This window comes from Cervus canadensis, chromosome 28 (assembly GCF_019320065.1).
Source record: "Cervus canadensis isolate Bull #8, Minnesota chromosome 28, ASM1932006v1, whole genome shotgun sequence".
In the NCBI taxonomy this organism is placed as follows: Eukaryota; Metazoa; Chordata; class Mammalia; order Artiodactyla; family Cervidae; genus Cervus; species Cervus canadensis.
Genome location: NC_057413.1, coordinates 17476428 through 17491943, shown reverse-complemented (window position 1 = coordinate 17491943; position 15516 = coordinate 17476428). Strand labels below are relative to the sequence as shown.

The following is a 15516-nucleotide window of genomic DNA, read 5'->3' as shown; positions in this document are numbered from 1 at the left end:
AGAGAAAATGGAAATAAAAGTGAATGTGAGATATGTGCTCTTTGGATATTAAAAAAAGCACATATGTTTGGGTCCTTAAAAATAAAGTGTTCTAACAGCATTTCATCCTTCACCACCCAAAGCCTTGACTCACTTTCCCTTTGCTGCTTTTCCTTCCGTCTTTCTCTTCCTTCTCTCTTATTTATCAACCTTTCCCTTCTACCTTTTGATTTCCCAATTTCTGTTTACTAGGAATTACTGCTAAAGCCCTAAAGATGCTGCACAACCAGCCCAGCAACATCACTGACTTCTTAAGAGAGCCAGTCAAGAGATTGGCCCTCATCCCAGGTGGCTTGGAGGCTGTTGAACAAGCTGAGCAACCCTAATTCAGTCACATCGCTCCAGTCTCAGTAGAGACTCAGTCTATTTGGAGGATTTTATAATTCAGGGACCTACTAGGGCATGTTTGTAAAGCCAAATACTTACTGACTAGGATAGTTATTCTAAAAGGAAGAGAGAATGGTATCTCACTTCTCAGATAAATGTGTTTTTGAATCCAGCATTCTGATCTCCTCGGTGTCTATGTGACCAGTTGGACAATTGTCCAGAAGCCCCAGGCAGGGGACAGATGCACACCAGTATTTCTGCCATTCAATGGTTCAGAGTGTTTATGATACATGGGTTTCCTGTGGGTCAGCTAGTAGGCAGCTGACTGTGGGCTACTGGATTTTCTCCGGATGGTGCTTGCAGAGTGAGGGAAACAGAGAGGCTGTGCTGACGACTGCAGGTGGTGAGCTGTGGGTACCAGAACATTTCCCCTGATTAAAAAGGAAACTATGGCTTTGGGGATCCCCAACTTGTGAGTGTCCTGGATAATCACAAGGACACCCCACAAGAGAAACACTTGTCAGTCAGGGGGAACTTCAGATCAGTCCATCTGGACCAAGAGAAGGCTACAAGAGCGCCATATAAGTCAGTGATGTCAGAACTTTCCCATCTTGTTACCATCTACTCTGTTCCAACATGGCCCAAGGAATGAAGATCCAGAAAGCGAGAGAGAAGGAACCTTGCAGAAATGGACACATTGATGCTTCCTGGTAGGTCCCCTGGGCCTCAGTAGGGTAGAGGGAAACATTGAATAGGCTGAATATGAGATGGAGTTGACACTTGACTGACCTGGCCTTGTGAAACCTGTGAAACCCAGAGTGACAGAATGTATGGAATGGTTGCAAGGTGATGCAGAAAATGAGGATGCAGTGGAGTGTGGGTGAAGACAGCCACTGGAGGAGGATGGAACCGGTTCACGTTTCTATCTGCTATGGTCTCAACCTTTGTGTCCCCCAGAAATTTCATATGGTGAAATCCAGATTCCCATGGTTATGATACCCATAAGTGGAGCCTTTGTGAGGTGATGGAGTTGTAAGGATGGAGCCTCTTCAATGAGATGAGTGCTTTTATATATAAGAGACACACAGAGCTCCCGAGCCCTTCCCCCATGTGAGGAGACAATACGAAGTGTGTGACCAGAAAAGACCCTGCAAGACCACGCTGTGGAAATCCATTTCCACTGTTTATAAGTCTGTGATATTTTGTTATAGCAAACCCAGAAGGTCTAAGACAGCATCCTAACAATCTTCAGACAGTTCAGTAAACTTCATGCTATTTGTACAAAGGTGCGAAGCACTGATCCTGTATGGTGTAACACTGTGACAGTTGGTTGACAGTTTGCGGCTGGCTTTAATAAAGAATCCTGAGGATTCCGTCTTCTTGGTAGCATGGCCAGAACCATGAACAATTTTCTAATTCTCTGATTGTAATAACTTGACCCATAATAATTGGCTTTAATTGTTATGTAATCTCTTAATGGTCTTATTCGTAATGCCAGCTTCTGCTATTTGTGACTAATTTTTAAAATGAGCTTCATTCTCTCAATTGTAGGGGTGGATTTTCTTTTGATTTTATATTAAATGAAAATATGAAGTGTTGTCAAATTGCCCTCTTAGATTTTGACATCTCTACAGAGTCTGTATTTATTTTTTTAAGAGAAGAACCATTTCAAAGAGCATGCATTGAAAAGCTGTAAATTTCAAAGAAGCTTGCTATGGGATAGATCATTATGACCATCTCAGAGCGGGATCGGATGGATGTGGATTTAGCGCGTTTTGTGGATTCAGCATGCCAGGATCTTGGTGTAGATGTCAACTTTACGTGAATCCCTGCACAGGCACTGGAACAGGTTATAAAATGCAGAATGATGCCTATCTTCATCGGTGGACGTCAGGGATGGGAGTCCTGACCAGAAAGTGCGAGCCTCCGACATCTTCAGCCTGACTGCAAAAATAATCTGAATACCCAAAAGATAATGCCTTCTTTTGTGTTTTATTAGTATTTGCTTATCTTTTTTGCTTCTAATTATCAAATTAAGATTTGGGGAAGACATACGAACATAAAACTCTCTAGATATGGATTTTGGAGCTGGCCAATGAGAAAACTATTAGGAATCTAAAAAGTAGAAACATAACTCGTTTAGTTTTAACTTTCTCTCTTCTTCCTTCCCACTCCCATCCTTTGATTTGAGCAGAACAGAGAAAGAAGACACATGGAACTTCAATAGCAGATGTCGTGGGATACTTTGAAGAAAATGCTGATCTTGAAAATTCTATTCTCCAGTTCTCTTACTCCTGAAATTATTTCAACCACCTGTGCCTAGGAAGAGGCAAGCTTTTGGTGGAATTGTGTTCACATGACAAAAATTGCAGTGAAATTCTGATTCCTTTACAGTAGAATCTATCACTATGAATGACTAAACTCCTGCTTTATGTAGTAGAAGTCTATCATGTAGAAGTCATGAATCTTTTTCTTACAAAATGAGATATTTCAAAACTCCTTATGCATTACAGAGGTCAACTCTTTCATTCATGAACAAAGCAAGAAAGCCCTCTGCAGGATGCTCACCTGGCTAAATTGCCTCTCTATGAATCCTTGCAGTTTGTCTGACATTTTCTCATTCTCTATGGCACTTGATAGGATAGCATCTGAATCTTCTTTCAAACTCTGCAGCTCTTTGATTAGATGATACAGAGGTCTATTCCAGGAGTACAGTAATATGAGTATCCACTTACTAAGGTCTTCATTCTAAGCAACCAGAAGAAAAAGTCTCATTAAAATAATCATAATTCAGTGGTTTTGGTAACATGTGATCTTTGCTCAGAGCAGCTGACCTAAAAAAATTTTGGTTATTCCTATGTGTATGCAGAGATTTTTAAAGATAGTGAAAGTTTCAAAAGTATAAAATGTAAGCTATTAGTTCACACTTCTCTGAATTATTAAAAATCTAGGTTATTTTAGGAATTAATTTCTCTGATGTGTTCTAATTTATAACATGAAGAATTTTCTTTTTTCCTCTGAAATTCTACCACCACTCAGTGAGTTCTTTTATGTTTGTATATTTGCGTGAGAGAAATCTAAGTATTTTATGACAAGTCAGTATGCACCTGCAGTACCTGACCCAGGAAAGAGGCGTTCTACCTGTGCCCACATCATTGTCACCCAGTGATTCTTTCGTATTAATGAATCAGATGAGTCGTTCATATTGATTTTCAATCGGTAATTTGTTTTATGCTATAACAACAAAGGGACAATGAAGAAGACATGACATTCCTAAACAGGCTTTCTTTCCTCAGTTGATCCCAACACTGGCCCCCATGCTGGTATCAGAAGACTCTGTCTTGTTGACATGTGTCCGGGCAGAAAATGGCAGTGTTGTCTTTAGTAACAGCATCAGTGGGATTCACAATGGAGGGTTCCCCTCCCCCCCAGGTTCACTACTACTAGTAGAATTGAGCATGAAAATCCTGGGGGCTGAATATCTCTAATTAATATGCTTGATTTCTTTACATCCATGAACTGTTTTAGTGGTAAAGAACAGAGAACTGAGTAGGATTAAATATAGTAATGCGTATAATGTACTTAGCAAAATGTAGGGCCATGTAGTAACTCTGAATAAACTTTAAATTTAAGCTTATTGAAAAATCCCTCCTCTTCTTCCACTTTGACCTTTTTCCATTACTTGATCATCCTCATTATTAAGGGGGACTGCATGTGAAAATATTTTAAATAATGTTAGGAAGAAGGATAATGCAGGAAATCAATAACGGTGACAATTTGCAGGTGCCATAAATGATTGAGCCTTGCTATGTAAACTGTGTTGTCCTCAGAACAGAGGCAATTATTGTGGCCATGAGAAGCAAAGCAATGTTTTATAGGCCATTGTGGGGGAGACTTACAAATTAAGAATAAAAAGTGACAGAGAAGTCATTGAGAATGATGAATGAAGAAGGTGTCAGAGAAGTAGAAGCAGAATCAGGAGAGTCTTGAAAGTAAACGCGATCGCCTGGGTGGTGCGGTATAGAACTCCCAAGTAGGAGTCAGTAGTAACAAGGAGTACTCAAAACTGGGGTGTGTTTCTCACATATTCATGAATTTTGCAATCTTATATTTTACACATGGAAGTTCCCATTCATTTCCTGGTTTTGTACAGTATAATAGCTGCAATCCTGTGTCTAATGCATTGGTTGAACTAAAGTTGTCTGCATGGACCCTTTATAGATCTGTTATTTACTTTGCTACTACAGATCGTTAGTCATCCCTTGATTTCACTCATGCTTCATCAACTGCATAATATAATTTCTCTTCAATTGCTTACGGTTCTTACACCTTTTCCTCCATGTACTGTTACCATAACCTCTAATAGTCTGAAGCCTGGTTACCCAGATACTGTCTCATTTGATTTGGTGAAAAATCCAGGTAAAAAACTCACGTTCATCTGTAGGGCTTTTTCTCTTTCTTCCGGAGCATGGAGGGACTTTGTGTGGCAGCTCTTGGTGGCATTGATACAATACTGTTTGCCCTTCCTGAAAGTGATCAGGCAATTAGTTAGAGTTGTTGGGCATTCAGTAGATGAACCCATTACCAGAACATTTACATGTTTGATAGACGTGGAATTTTTTTAATGGGGGGGCATCACAAAATTTGAAAGTCATTCTTTTCCTACTTTTTTGATACATTGTCTATATAAAAATGATTTTACATCTAACCTTTCTAAGTTTAAACTTTTCCTTTCTCTGTTTTATTATTATTATTATTTTTAAACTATTTGAACCAAGTATAGTACATATGTACCAATAGTTGGTGCTTCCCAGGGGATGGTAGCGGTAAAGAACATTCCTGCCAATGCAGGAGATATAAGAAGACTCAGGTTTGATCCCTAGGTGAGGAGCATCCCTTGCAAGAGGATATAGCAACACACTCCAGTATTCTTGCCTGGCGAATCCTATGGACAGAGCAGCCTGTTGGTCTACAGTCAGTAGGGTTACAAAGAATTGGATACAACTGAAGTGACTTAGAATGCATGCGTGCACCTATATTTAACCATTTAATCTCTGTGGGTCAGAGCCAATATATTCCCTTATAAGGAGTAATACAGTAATGACTTCGACTTATTTCTGAATCCACACACCAAAAAGATTAGTGTTTCATCCCAGGTGCAGAATACAATGTTGTTTATGGTGACAAAATGGTACATCAGAAAATCATAGCATAAAGTTATAGGGAATACTAAGCAATGGACTTAGAATAACAAGAGTAGAAAAATCTAACTAACACTTTGATAGAGAAAAACTAATCTTTAGCAGAAGTTACGAACATTTAAAGAGATTACTTGGAAGAGTTGGGAAAAAAAAAAGGACGGTCAAAAATGGAGGATGAAACAAAAACTAGTGTTTACAAAGAACTACGTAAATTTAATAGAAACCTTTAGCACCGCCTTTTATTAGCTGTCTGCTCTATTGTGTGCTCCTTGATTGACCTAAAAGAATTAACATACAACTTTCAAATACCTTCATCAGAAAGAGAATAATTGTTTCCAATTGTAAACTCCCCTTCTATTGTAGCTTGAAACCTATTCACTGCAAATCTTAAAACAATAACTTGTAGCATTAAAAAAACTATCATTATTTGTTTTTGTGACCGGGATTCAGCTTTGTTTAACATGTTCCATCCACCCAGTTCACTGCAGAGCAGTTCTCATTTATTGGCTATTAACTCTGAGCCTAGAGAAGAAAGCCCAGAGAGACACTTAAGGACCAGAAAATCAACATGCTTCCTTTTCCCCAGTCCCACCTAAAAGTGCTTTATGTCAGGTAGTATTATGGACTGAATGTGTGTTCTTCAAATTCATGTGTTAGAGCCCCAAATGCCAAAGTACTGTGCTTTGAAAAGGATTCCGACTTTTGCGGACCCCATGGACTGTAGCCCTCCAGACTCCTCTGTCCATGGGATTTCTCAGGCAAGAATACTGGAGTGGCTTGCCATTCCCTTTTCCAGAGAATCTTCCAGACCCAGGGGTAAAACCCAAGATTCTCCCATTGCAGGCAGATTTTTTACCATCCGAGCCACCAGCAAAGCCCATTAAGGTTAAATGAGCTCTTAGGGTGGAACGCTCATCCAATAGGTTTAGTGTCTCCATGAAGTGAAACACCAGAAAATTTTCTCTCTGTCTCTGTGTCTGTGTGTCCTTTCCTCTGTCTGTCTTCCCCACCCCCCACCCTGTGTGAGGACACATGGAGAAGCCATCCTGGGAAGAAAGAGTTCTCACCACAGCCTCACCTTGCTGGTGCCCTGATCTGGGACTTCTAGCCCCCAGAGCTGTGAGGAAATAAATTTCTGTTGTTTATTCCACTGAGTCCATTGTATTCTTCTATGGCATTCCTAGTTGACAGATACAAAATCATTTATTTTGGAATTTTAAAAAAGAAAATGAATGAAGGAAATTGAAAAAGTTATTGCATTTCTTAGGAATCTTTGAGATTTCACAAAACTGGTCCTTTCTTCAATTTCCACATCTTATGAGCTGATGGCATCTTTAACCTAGAGAGTGTGTTATTTGAAGTTTGGCTGATGCAGCCCTCTTGTTTAAAGAACAGTATGGCCCAGTCACTTATGCGAAGTTTCCTTCTGGGAACCTGGTGGGCTACAGTCCATGGGGTCGCAAGAGTCAGACATGATTTAGCAACTAATCCACCACCACCACCACAGTACTTATAAACTCATTGAACATTATTGTGGAAAGGTTATGATAGTCATGGGAGAGCCTGGCGGCATCAATAAACAGGTCTGTAAGGGATTTCAGGGGGATGTCAAACACGTCAGGACTGCAGGTTGGGCATAAGTTGCCTTGGCACAAGAGCAGTTTTGACATGACCAGCAGCAGGAGCAGGCAGGACCCTGCTAAAGTAAAAACATGAGCCATTCTGAGATGATCTAGACACCTGACGTTATCAAATCCATCCTGTGGAGGGAAGCCTTCTCTTTCCCTGTTGCTCTGAGCAACAGTTGGTGCTGTAGTAGCTGGGCTGGGGAAGAAAGAGTGCCTTCTGTGTGAATTTAGATGGATGATGATATTTGCACAGATAGATAGTTGGAGAAGTAGGTTACTCCCTGCTTTTTTGCTTTGCTCGCAGAAGTACTTCTGTGCTCTGCAAACATTTAGAACTTAATTCTGAGCCAGAGTGTTTAGGCCATTCTTTTAAGACAGTTTAATGTTGGGACTCTGCAGGCTCTCAGCAGAGAGGCCCTCTAGGAGTTTATAATTTTTTCACACTACATCGACTAATGCTTGAATTTTAGACACTGAAATGATAAGAAAAGTCCAGTTGATCTGTGTGGTTTACCATCACACCGGGATAAGGGTAAACACATGACTGACTAATCGCTACTACTGAGTGCAGAGAGAATACAAAGAGAAAAACAACAATGTACCTTGGAAGTACTAACTCACCTTTGTAACCGCATGCATGTCTTTGATACTTTCCCAAAAGCTTTAAAACATCTTAAAATTTGTGTTTCACAGTAACCCTGTGAGATAGCCTTCATCTTCACTATGATGATCAAATTATAATAAGATGTAATGACTTGGAGAGGGCAAGTAATTTTCCCCAGGTCCCATTATTAGCAGATGGAGGAGACTGGGCACCAATACAGTCATCTGTGCACTTCCTGATGTCACGTCACACATGCCTGTGGGCTCTCGGCCTGCATGTGTGTAACCAGGACTATATCAGGAGCTGTGATGACTCTGCTTGCAGAGAAAAATATTTTGTCTTTGACTGCAAAACAGCAATGACCCTAGAACATTGGTTTTATCCACTTGTTCTGCTCTGTTTATAAAACACTCACCGTTAAAGTCTTTGACAATTATCAGTGTGGGGGCCTGGTTCTCCTGGCTAGCCTTGTTTCTAGGCACCTTGACAGCTCTTCTACTTTTATGCATCTTTTATAAAAAAGGTCTGTCTAGTCAAGGCTATGGTATTTCCATTGGTCATGTATGGATGTGAGAGTTGGACTATAAAGAATACTGAGTGCCGAAAAATTGATGCTTTTGAACTGTGGTGTTGGAGAAGACTCTTCAGAGTCCCTTGGACTGCAAGGAGATCCAACCAGTCCATCCTAAAGAGATCAGTCCTGGATGTTCTTTGGAAGGACTGATGCTAAAGCTGAAACTTCAATACTTTGGCCACACAATGCAAAGAGTTGACTCATTGGAAAAGACCCTGACGCTGGGAGGGATTAGGGGCAGGAGGTAAAGGGGCTACAGAAGATGAGATGGCTGGATGGCGTCACTGACTTGATGGACATGAGTTTGACTAAACTCCAGGAGTTGGTGATGGACAGGGAGGCCTGGCATGCGGCAGTTCATGGGGTCGCAAAGAGTTGAACATGACTGAATGACTTAACTGAACTGAACTGAGTCTTCTCATTACATTTCTTTCTTCGAGAAAATAGCAAATAAATCTCCAAATGGTAATACGAGAATCTTACCTGCTCAGCACCCAGGACCCCGTCACTGGCTCTGTGGACATGGCCTGGCCTTTCCTGACTGGAACGTTTCAGGGAGAAAATCCATCTGTCTGGTCGGGAGCACATCCTGACAACCATGGGGCTCAGTTTTCGAACCATCTCCAAACATCTCCTCTTTGATAGTAGAACCAGATCTTCATGTTTCCATGATGTATTGTAATATTTCAGAAATTATTCCTGGCCCTACCTTTGGCCAACAGAAGCATAAAATCATAGACTCTTGCAAGCGTGATTTTAATATTACTTTTCCTGTCCGTCCTTTGTAAATAAGCAGAATATAAGACTAAAGTGAGCAAGAATTGAGTTTGGACAAGAGAACTGATAAAACAGGAATTTTATCCTCCTGAATGAGATCTGAACATGATTCTTTTTCCCATTTACCAGAAGATTGGTAATTTAATGAAGGATAAGATATCAGCATTTATGAGGTTTCCTCTGCTCTTAGTTAGTTTAAAGGGGCATGTGTCTAAGAAGAAAATGGTTACTTAAAATTAGGTGACGAAAATAAAATAAGTAGTTCTCAAAAAGAAGACATATAAGTTGGAGAAATTTGGGACTATCTCTCTCATAAACTAAAGAGCTTATTGTGACAGGCAAGGAGAATAATAGCTTGTATAACATAGGCATATTTGTCTGCATATATTTCTGTGCATGTATACATGTGTTATGCATAAATATATGCTTAATTCCTACATGGAACTTTGGACCTTATGAAATTCAATTCTATAAGGGGCAGTAAATATAGCAGAATACCCTAATTCCTAATGTATTTGATCATTTATTGGTAGAAGACTTAACTATATGATTTTTTTTTTGTTAAAATGTTATTCGTGTGTTTGCTTTGGTGGCACATATATTAAAAAATTGGAATAATACTGAGAAGATTAGCATGGTCCCTGCCCAAGGATGACACACAAATTTGTGAAGCCTTCCATATTTTTCTGTAACAACTTCGAGGGGTGGGATGGGAAGGAAGTTGGGAAGGAGGTTCAAGAGAGACGGGACATAGGTATACCTATGGCTGATTCATGTTGATGTTTGGCCAAAAGCACTACAGTATTGTAAAGCAATTACCCTTCAATTAAAGATCAATAAATTGAATTATTGAAACTGTTACTGGGGATCATTGATCAGGTTCAGATATTCATTATATGAGTAAAAAATATCTGATTGGAAACTGATGGTGTCAATTATCATTGGTTAGTGATTCATTAACTTTATACTTGAATGAGAAAAGTAAACTAACAAACACTATTATCTGTAATTCAGTGTCACAGCAAGCTATAATCCTTGTCTGCGTTCGCTTTTAGGCGGTATAGCGCCCAAACTTTGAAACTGAGGCCATTCCCAGAAGCCCACAGTCATGAGTCCTGCCCAGGGTTTTTGTTCCTGATGTTGGAGGCTTCTTTTGCTGGCCCACTAAGTCTGAAATTTTCTCTCCTGAGCATTCTCTGGTTCTATCATGTGCACAAGTCTTTCTATTTTGGTTTTCTAATTTGATTCTCTTATTCTTTTGATCAGACTACCAAGTCTCTTTACGATTGACTTTTCAGACCCTTTTGTGCTTTGATTTTTCTGATGCTCATTAGTGTATTTGCTTCCATGTCTACCTCTCTGAGTAGTTTTCAGTATCTACATGTACCCTACTCTATTTCCTTACTGTCTGGATTCTGGCGTTTAGCTTCAGTGTATTTTTATGAACTGCATTTTCCTCTGGTGCAGTTTCTGGTATACAGCTTAAGCTGGTTGGCTCCCATCTGGCTTGTTCATGTTGTCTCCAAAAATTAGAGAACTCTGCTTTCTTTCTAGGCAATACTGCCCCTTCTTTTGATACCATTGCTAATTTTCTGTGATTTCACTTCCTGCCTCATAAGCTTTGTCTTTCTCAATCTACTGTACCTTGAGTACTATGTGTCTTTATGTTAGTATTACTATTTTAAATAAATATCAACCTAGTGTACCTGAGAATTAAAGGGAGTAAAATTACAATAGCATTAGTAATAATGCATTGCCCCCATTATAATCCAGTAATGTTCCCAGTTTTAAATGACTTTCTACCCATGTGTTATTGAGGTCTCTTACTCATTTTTCCTTACTAGGTGTTTCAATTTTGAATAGAATGTAGAAAACAATGGAGTGGAAAATTCTGAAAATCACCTTGGATTTTTGATGCCTCAAGATTAAGTATGTAATTATTAGTTTTTTATAATTAGTAGGGCTATTCTTAGCACATATAACTCAGTGTAGGGTGATTGCTATTGAGTGAAGGATGTATACTGTGAATTGCAATCACCAATCTCTTTAATTAGAGATAAAGAAAGCAATGCCAGGAAGACACAGGCTTCTGTTTTGGAAGGAAAAACTTACAGTGTCTGTCATCTACAGTCTAATCTTCAGATTTTTCAAAACAATTAATCTTCCTTTTCTCATTTAATAATTTGGGTTGTTTGATTTCTTTTGCTACTGAGTTGCATGAGTCTCTTATATATACCTGGATATGAAGCCCTTACCAAATATGTGATTTGCAAATATATTTGTGTTATTCCATAGATTGCCATTTCATTTCATTGATGGTTTCTTTTACTATGTGGAAGATTTTGAGTTTGATGTGGTCTCACTAGTTTATTTTTGCAGCTCTTGCCTTTGCTTTTGATGATTGACTGTTTGAGCTGCTTGTATTTTGGAAAGCAATCCTTATCAGTTGTTTTATTTGCTATTATCTTCTCCCATTCTTAGCAAAAGACACAGACTGGCTGAATGGAGACAAAAACAAGACTCATATATATGCTGTCTACAAGAGACCCACTTCAGTCCTAGAGACACATACAGACTGAAAGTGAGAGGAGGGAAAAAGATATTCCATGAAAATGGAAATCAAAAGAAAGCCAGAATGGCAATTTTCATATCAGAAAAAATAGACCTTAAAATAAAAACTATTATAAGAGATAAAGGACACTACCAAATGATCAAAGGATCAGTCCAAGAAAAAGACATAACAATTTTAAATGTTTATCTACCCAACATAGGAGCAACTCAATACATAAGGTAAGCACTAACTGACACAAAATGAGAAATTGTTAGTAACACAATAATATTAGGGCATGTTAATACCCCACCTTTACCAATGGACAGATCATCAAAACAGAATATTAATGGGGAAACATAAGCCAAAAAAGAACTATTAGAGCAAACAGACCTAATTTATATCTTCAGCACATTCCATTCAAAGGCAGAAGAATACACTTTTTTTCAACTGCACATGGAATATTTTCCTCATCTTGGGTCACAAATCAAACCTCAGTAAATTTAAGGAAATTGAAATTATATCAAGCATTTTCTCTGACCACAACAGTATGAGACTAGATATCGACTATAGAAAAAAAAAAACCAACTTTAAAGAACAAAAACACATGGAGATTAAACAACGCATTTCTAAATAATAAACAGGTTACTGAAGAAATAAGGGAGATAAAAATATTCCTAGAAACAAAGAACAATGAAAACATGATGATATAAAACCTATGGGAAGCAACAAAAGCAGTTCTACAAGGGAAGTTTATAGTAATACAAGTCCTACCTCAAGAAACACATTGAATAGACAACCTAACTTTACATATCTTTAACTCTTTTTAAAATTTCTATCAATGTCTTAAAGGTTTTGCATAAAATCTTTCAACACCTTGCTTAAGTTTATTTCTAAGTGTTTTATCTTTTTGTGATGCAATAGTAAATGGGATTATTTTCTTTATACCACTTTCTGAATAGTTTGTTGTAAATATATTGGTAAGCAACTGAGTTTCTTGTATTGGAATATAGTAAACATAATGTATGCTACATCTTTAAAGAATAGACATTTCCCCACAAGTAAGACATATAGATGATCAAGAGGTATATGACAAGATGCTCAGCATCACTAATAATCAAAGGAAATGCAGATCAAAAGCACAAGAGATATCACCTCATACCTGTTTGAATGGCTAGTACCAAAAATGTAAGAAATGACAAATGTTATTGAGGATGAGGAGGAAAAGGAGTGCTTATGCACTGTTGGTAGGGATGCATAATGGTGCAACTCCCATGGAAAAATACTGTGGAGTTTCCTCAAGAAATTTAAAAGAGAACTGTTATGTCATCCATTATCCCACTTTTGGATATATATTCAAAGGAAATGAAATCATTGTCTCAAAGAGAGATCTATATTTCTATGTTCATTGCAGCATTATTCACAGTAGCCATGGTATAGGAACAACCTGAGTATCTTTCAACAGGTGAATGGATTAAAACAATGTGATGTGACATATATAGGTAAATATTATTTTGCCATCAGAAAAAGAAAGAACTCCTTCCATTTGTGGCAACATGGATGAAACTAGAGGGCATTACACTAAGCAAACTAAGTCAGAGGAAGACAAATACCATATGATCTCAATCATAAGGAATCTCAGAAAAAACAAAAAAAAAAGATGGAACTCAGAGTAGAAAAATGATTGCCAAAGACTGGAGGGTAGGACAAATAGGGAGAGAATTTTAAAGGTTACATACTTTTCATGTATAGAAAAATAATAAGATCAGAGGTTCTAATATTTGAGCTTCATGATCTAATCATGGAATCTAATCACGAGATTGAACAAGCTCTAGAAGTTGGTTACGCATAGGGAAGCCTGTGTTGCCACAGTCCATGGGGTCATATAGAGTCGGACACGACTGAATGAACTGAAGAGAGTGGAACTTATCTGTGTTCTCCTCAAAAAGCAAAAGTTAAACATGTGTGGTGATGGCAGTGTTACTTAATAGAAAGGGAAACTCATTTCTAATACGTGTACAAATGGGGGTGGACCAGATGACGGAGGGACAGGTGGAAGTGGGGTACACCTCTCTCCACTGATGCATCAACAACGTCTAAAGGTGCAGCAGTTCTCACAGAAGACCAGGTGAATACTGGCAGGACGCCCTGACTACTAAGAAGGAATGTCCGGATCCATACAGAACTCAGTAGGACAAAGGAAAGAAGGGACGAGGAAGAAGGGGAAAGAAGGAGGAGAGCAAGTGGGACCAGCCTGCACCTGGGGGTGCAGCTGAAGCACAGGGGAGAGACCCCATGTCCATGGCTGTCCACTGGAATGGGGGAGTCATTTGAAGCTGTTGGGGAGTGAACCAACTAACCTGTGACCATCTGAACGGAGTGAGAACCACATAGACAAGCCATGCTGCTGCCTTTCATACCTCTGACAGGGTTGTAAGTCCACTGGTGTCCACGGGAGCTGGGAGCTGGAGCCATGGGGATTGCGGAATGATCCCAGGGAGAGGAGTCCTGTTGACCGTGGGCAGTCAGCCAGTGGGATGGGATGGAGGAAATCCACTGCATCAAATGCTTCTTAAGGAAATCCACAAGGCCATAAAAGTAGGGTTCAACTGCCCATGGAGTAGAGCTATCTCTTTCTCCATGGTGGTACCTGTAGGTTGAGCAATAGAGAAAGACTTCAGTGAGGTTGGTCCTTGATGCCTGATGCACTAAGCAATGGAGAGTTTTGAATGTGTATATACCCTACCCTACCCTATTCTCTGTCTCAATTGTGGATTTTAGCATCGTAATATTTTTATGAACTTAAGTTTCTTCTGGCAGAGTTTCTGGTTTACAAATTAAGCTAATTCCTCACATCTGGCTCATTCTTAGTGTTTCAAAAAACTCTGAGAACCTTCCTTCCTCTCAAGGCAATACTGCCCTTCACTTTACTACCATTACTGACTTCCCATACTCTTACTTCTTGCCTACTATAGTCTATGTCTTTCTCTATTCACTATAACTTTAGTAGTTTGTGTCCCTATGCTATTATTAATATTTATGATAAAATATTAACCTTATGCAGTAGAGAATCAAATGGAATGCAGTTACAATAGTAGTAATAAATTACACCCAAATTATAATCCATTAATGCTCCCATTTAAAACCGATTTTCTATCTATATATTATTGAGGTCTTTTAACTCAATTTCCTTACTCGGTGGCACAATTTTGAAATGAAATATAATACAATGGAGTGGTAAACTCTGGAAATTAACTTCCTTTTGACATGCCTCATTAGTAAGTATGCAAATATTAGGGTTTTCTTCCCCCAGTGGGGCTGTTCTTAGTACATATTAAAGCTCACTGTGGGTACACTGTGAAGAATGTACACTGTGAACTGTAATTGTCAAACAAGTGAGTGGAGATGAAGAAAGTAATGCCAGGAAGATAGAGGCTTTTGTTGTTCTATAAGGAAAATCTTGCTGTCTCTCATCTACAGTCTAATCTTCAGATTTATTGAAACTCTTACTTTTCTTATGCTCCATTAAAAATTTAGATTATTTGGGGTTTTTTGCCCTTGAGATGTAAGTCTCATGTATTTTTGGATATTAAGCCCTTATGAAATATATGATTTGGAAATACCTTCTGTCAATCTGTAAATTGCCATTTGATTTTGTTGATGTTCCTTTGTTTGGAGTTTGATGTGGTCCCACTTGTTTGTTTTGGCAGTTGTTGCCTTTGCTTTTGATGTGAAACCCAAAAACTTGTTGCAAAGACCAATTGCAAGAAGATTACCTCAATGTTGTCTTCTAGGGGTTTCATTGCTTAAAGTCTTAT

General features: G+C 38.8%; 1 protein-coding gene and 1 non-coding gene across 2 annotated transcripts; one reads left to right on the top strand and one right to left on the bottom strand.

Moving 5' to 3' along the window:
* Window positions 1–2149: 2149 nt before the first annotated feature.
* LOC122429749 (placental prolactin-related protein 1-like) lies at window positions 2150–14173 on the bottom strand. Its single transcript, XM_043450360.1, has 5 exons — window positions 14119–14173; window positions 7064–7263; window positions 4799–4888; window positions 2935–3114; window positions 2150–2323 (listed from the first exon to the last, which is right to left on the bottom strand). The coding sequence occupies exons 1-5, from the start codon at window positions 14171–14173 to the stop codon at window positions 2150–2152; spliced, it is 699 nt and encodes a 232-aa protein (XP_043306295.1).
* LOC122430246 lies at window positions 9726–9836 on the top strand. The gene has a single exon (XR_006266319.1). It is a non-coding gene; the product is annotated as a U6 spliceosomal RNA (small nuclear RNA).
* Window positions 14174–15516: the final 1343 nt, after the last annotated feature.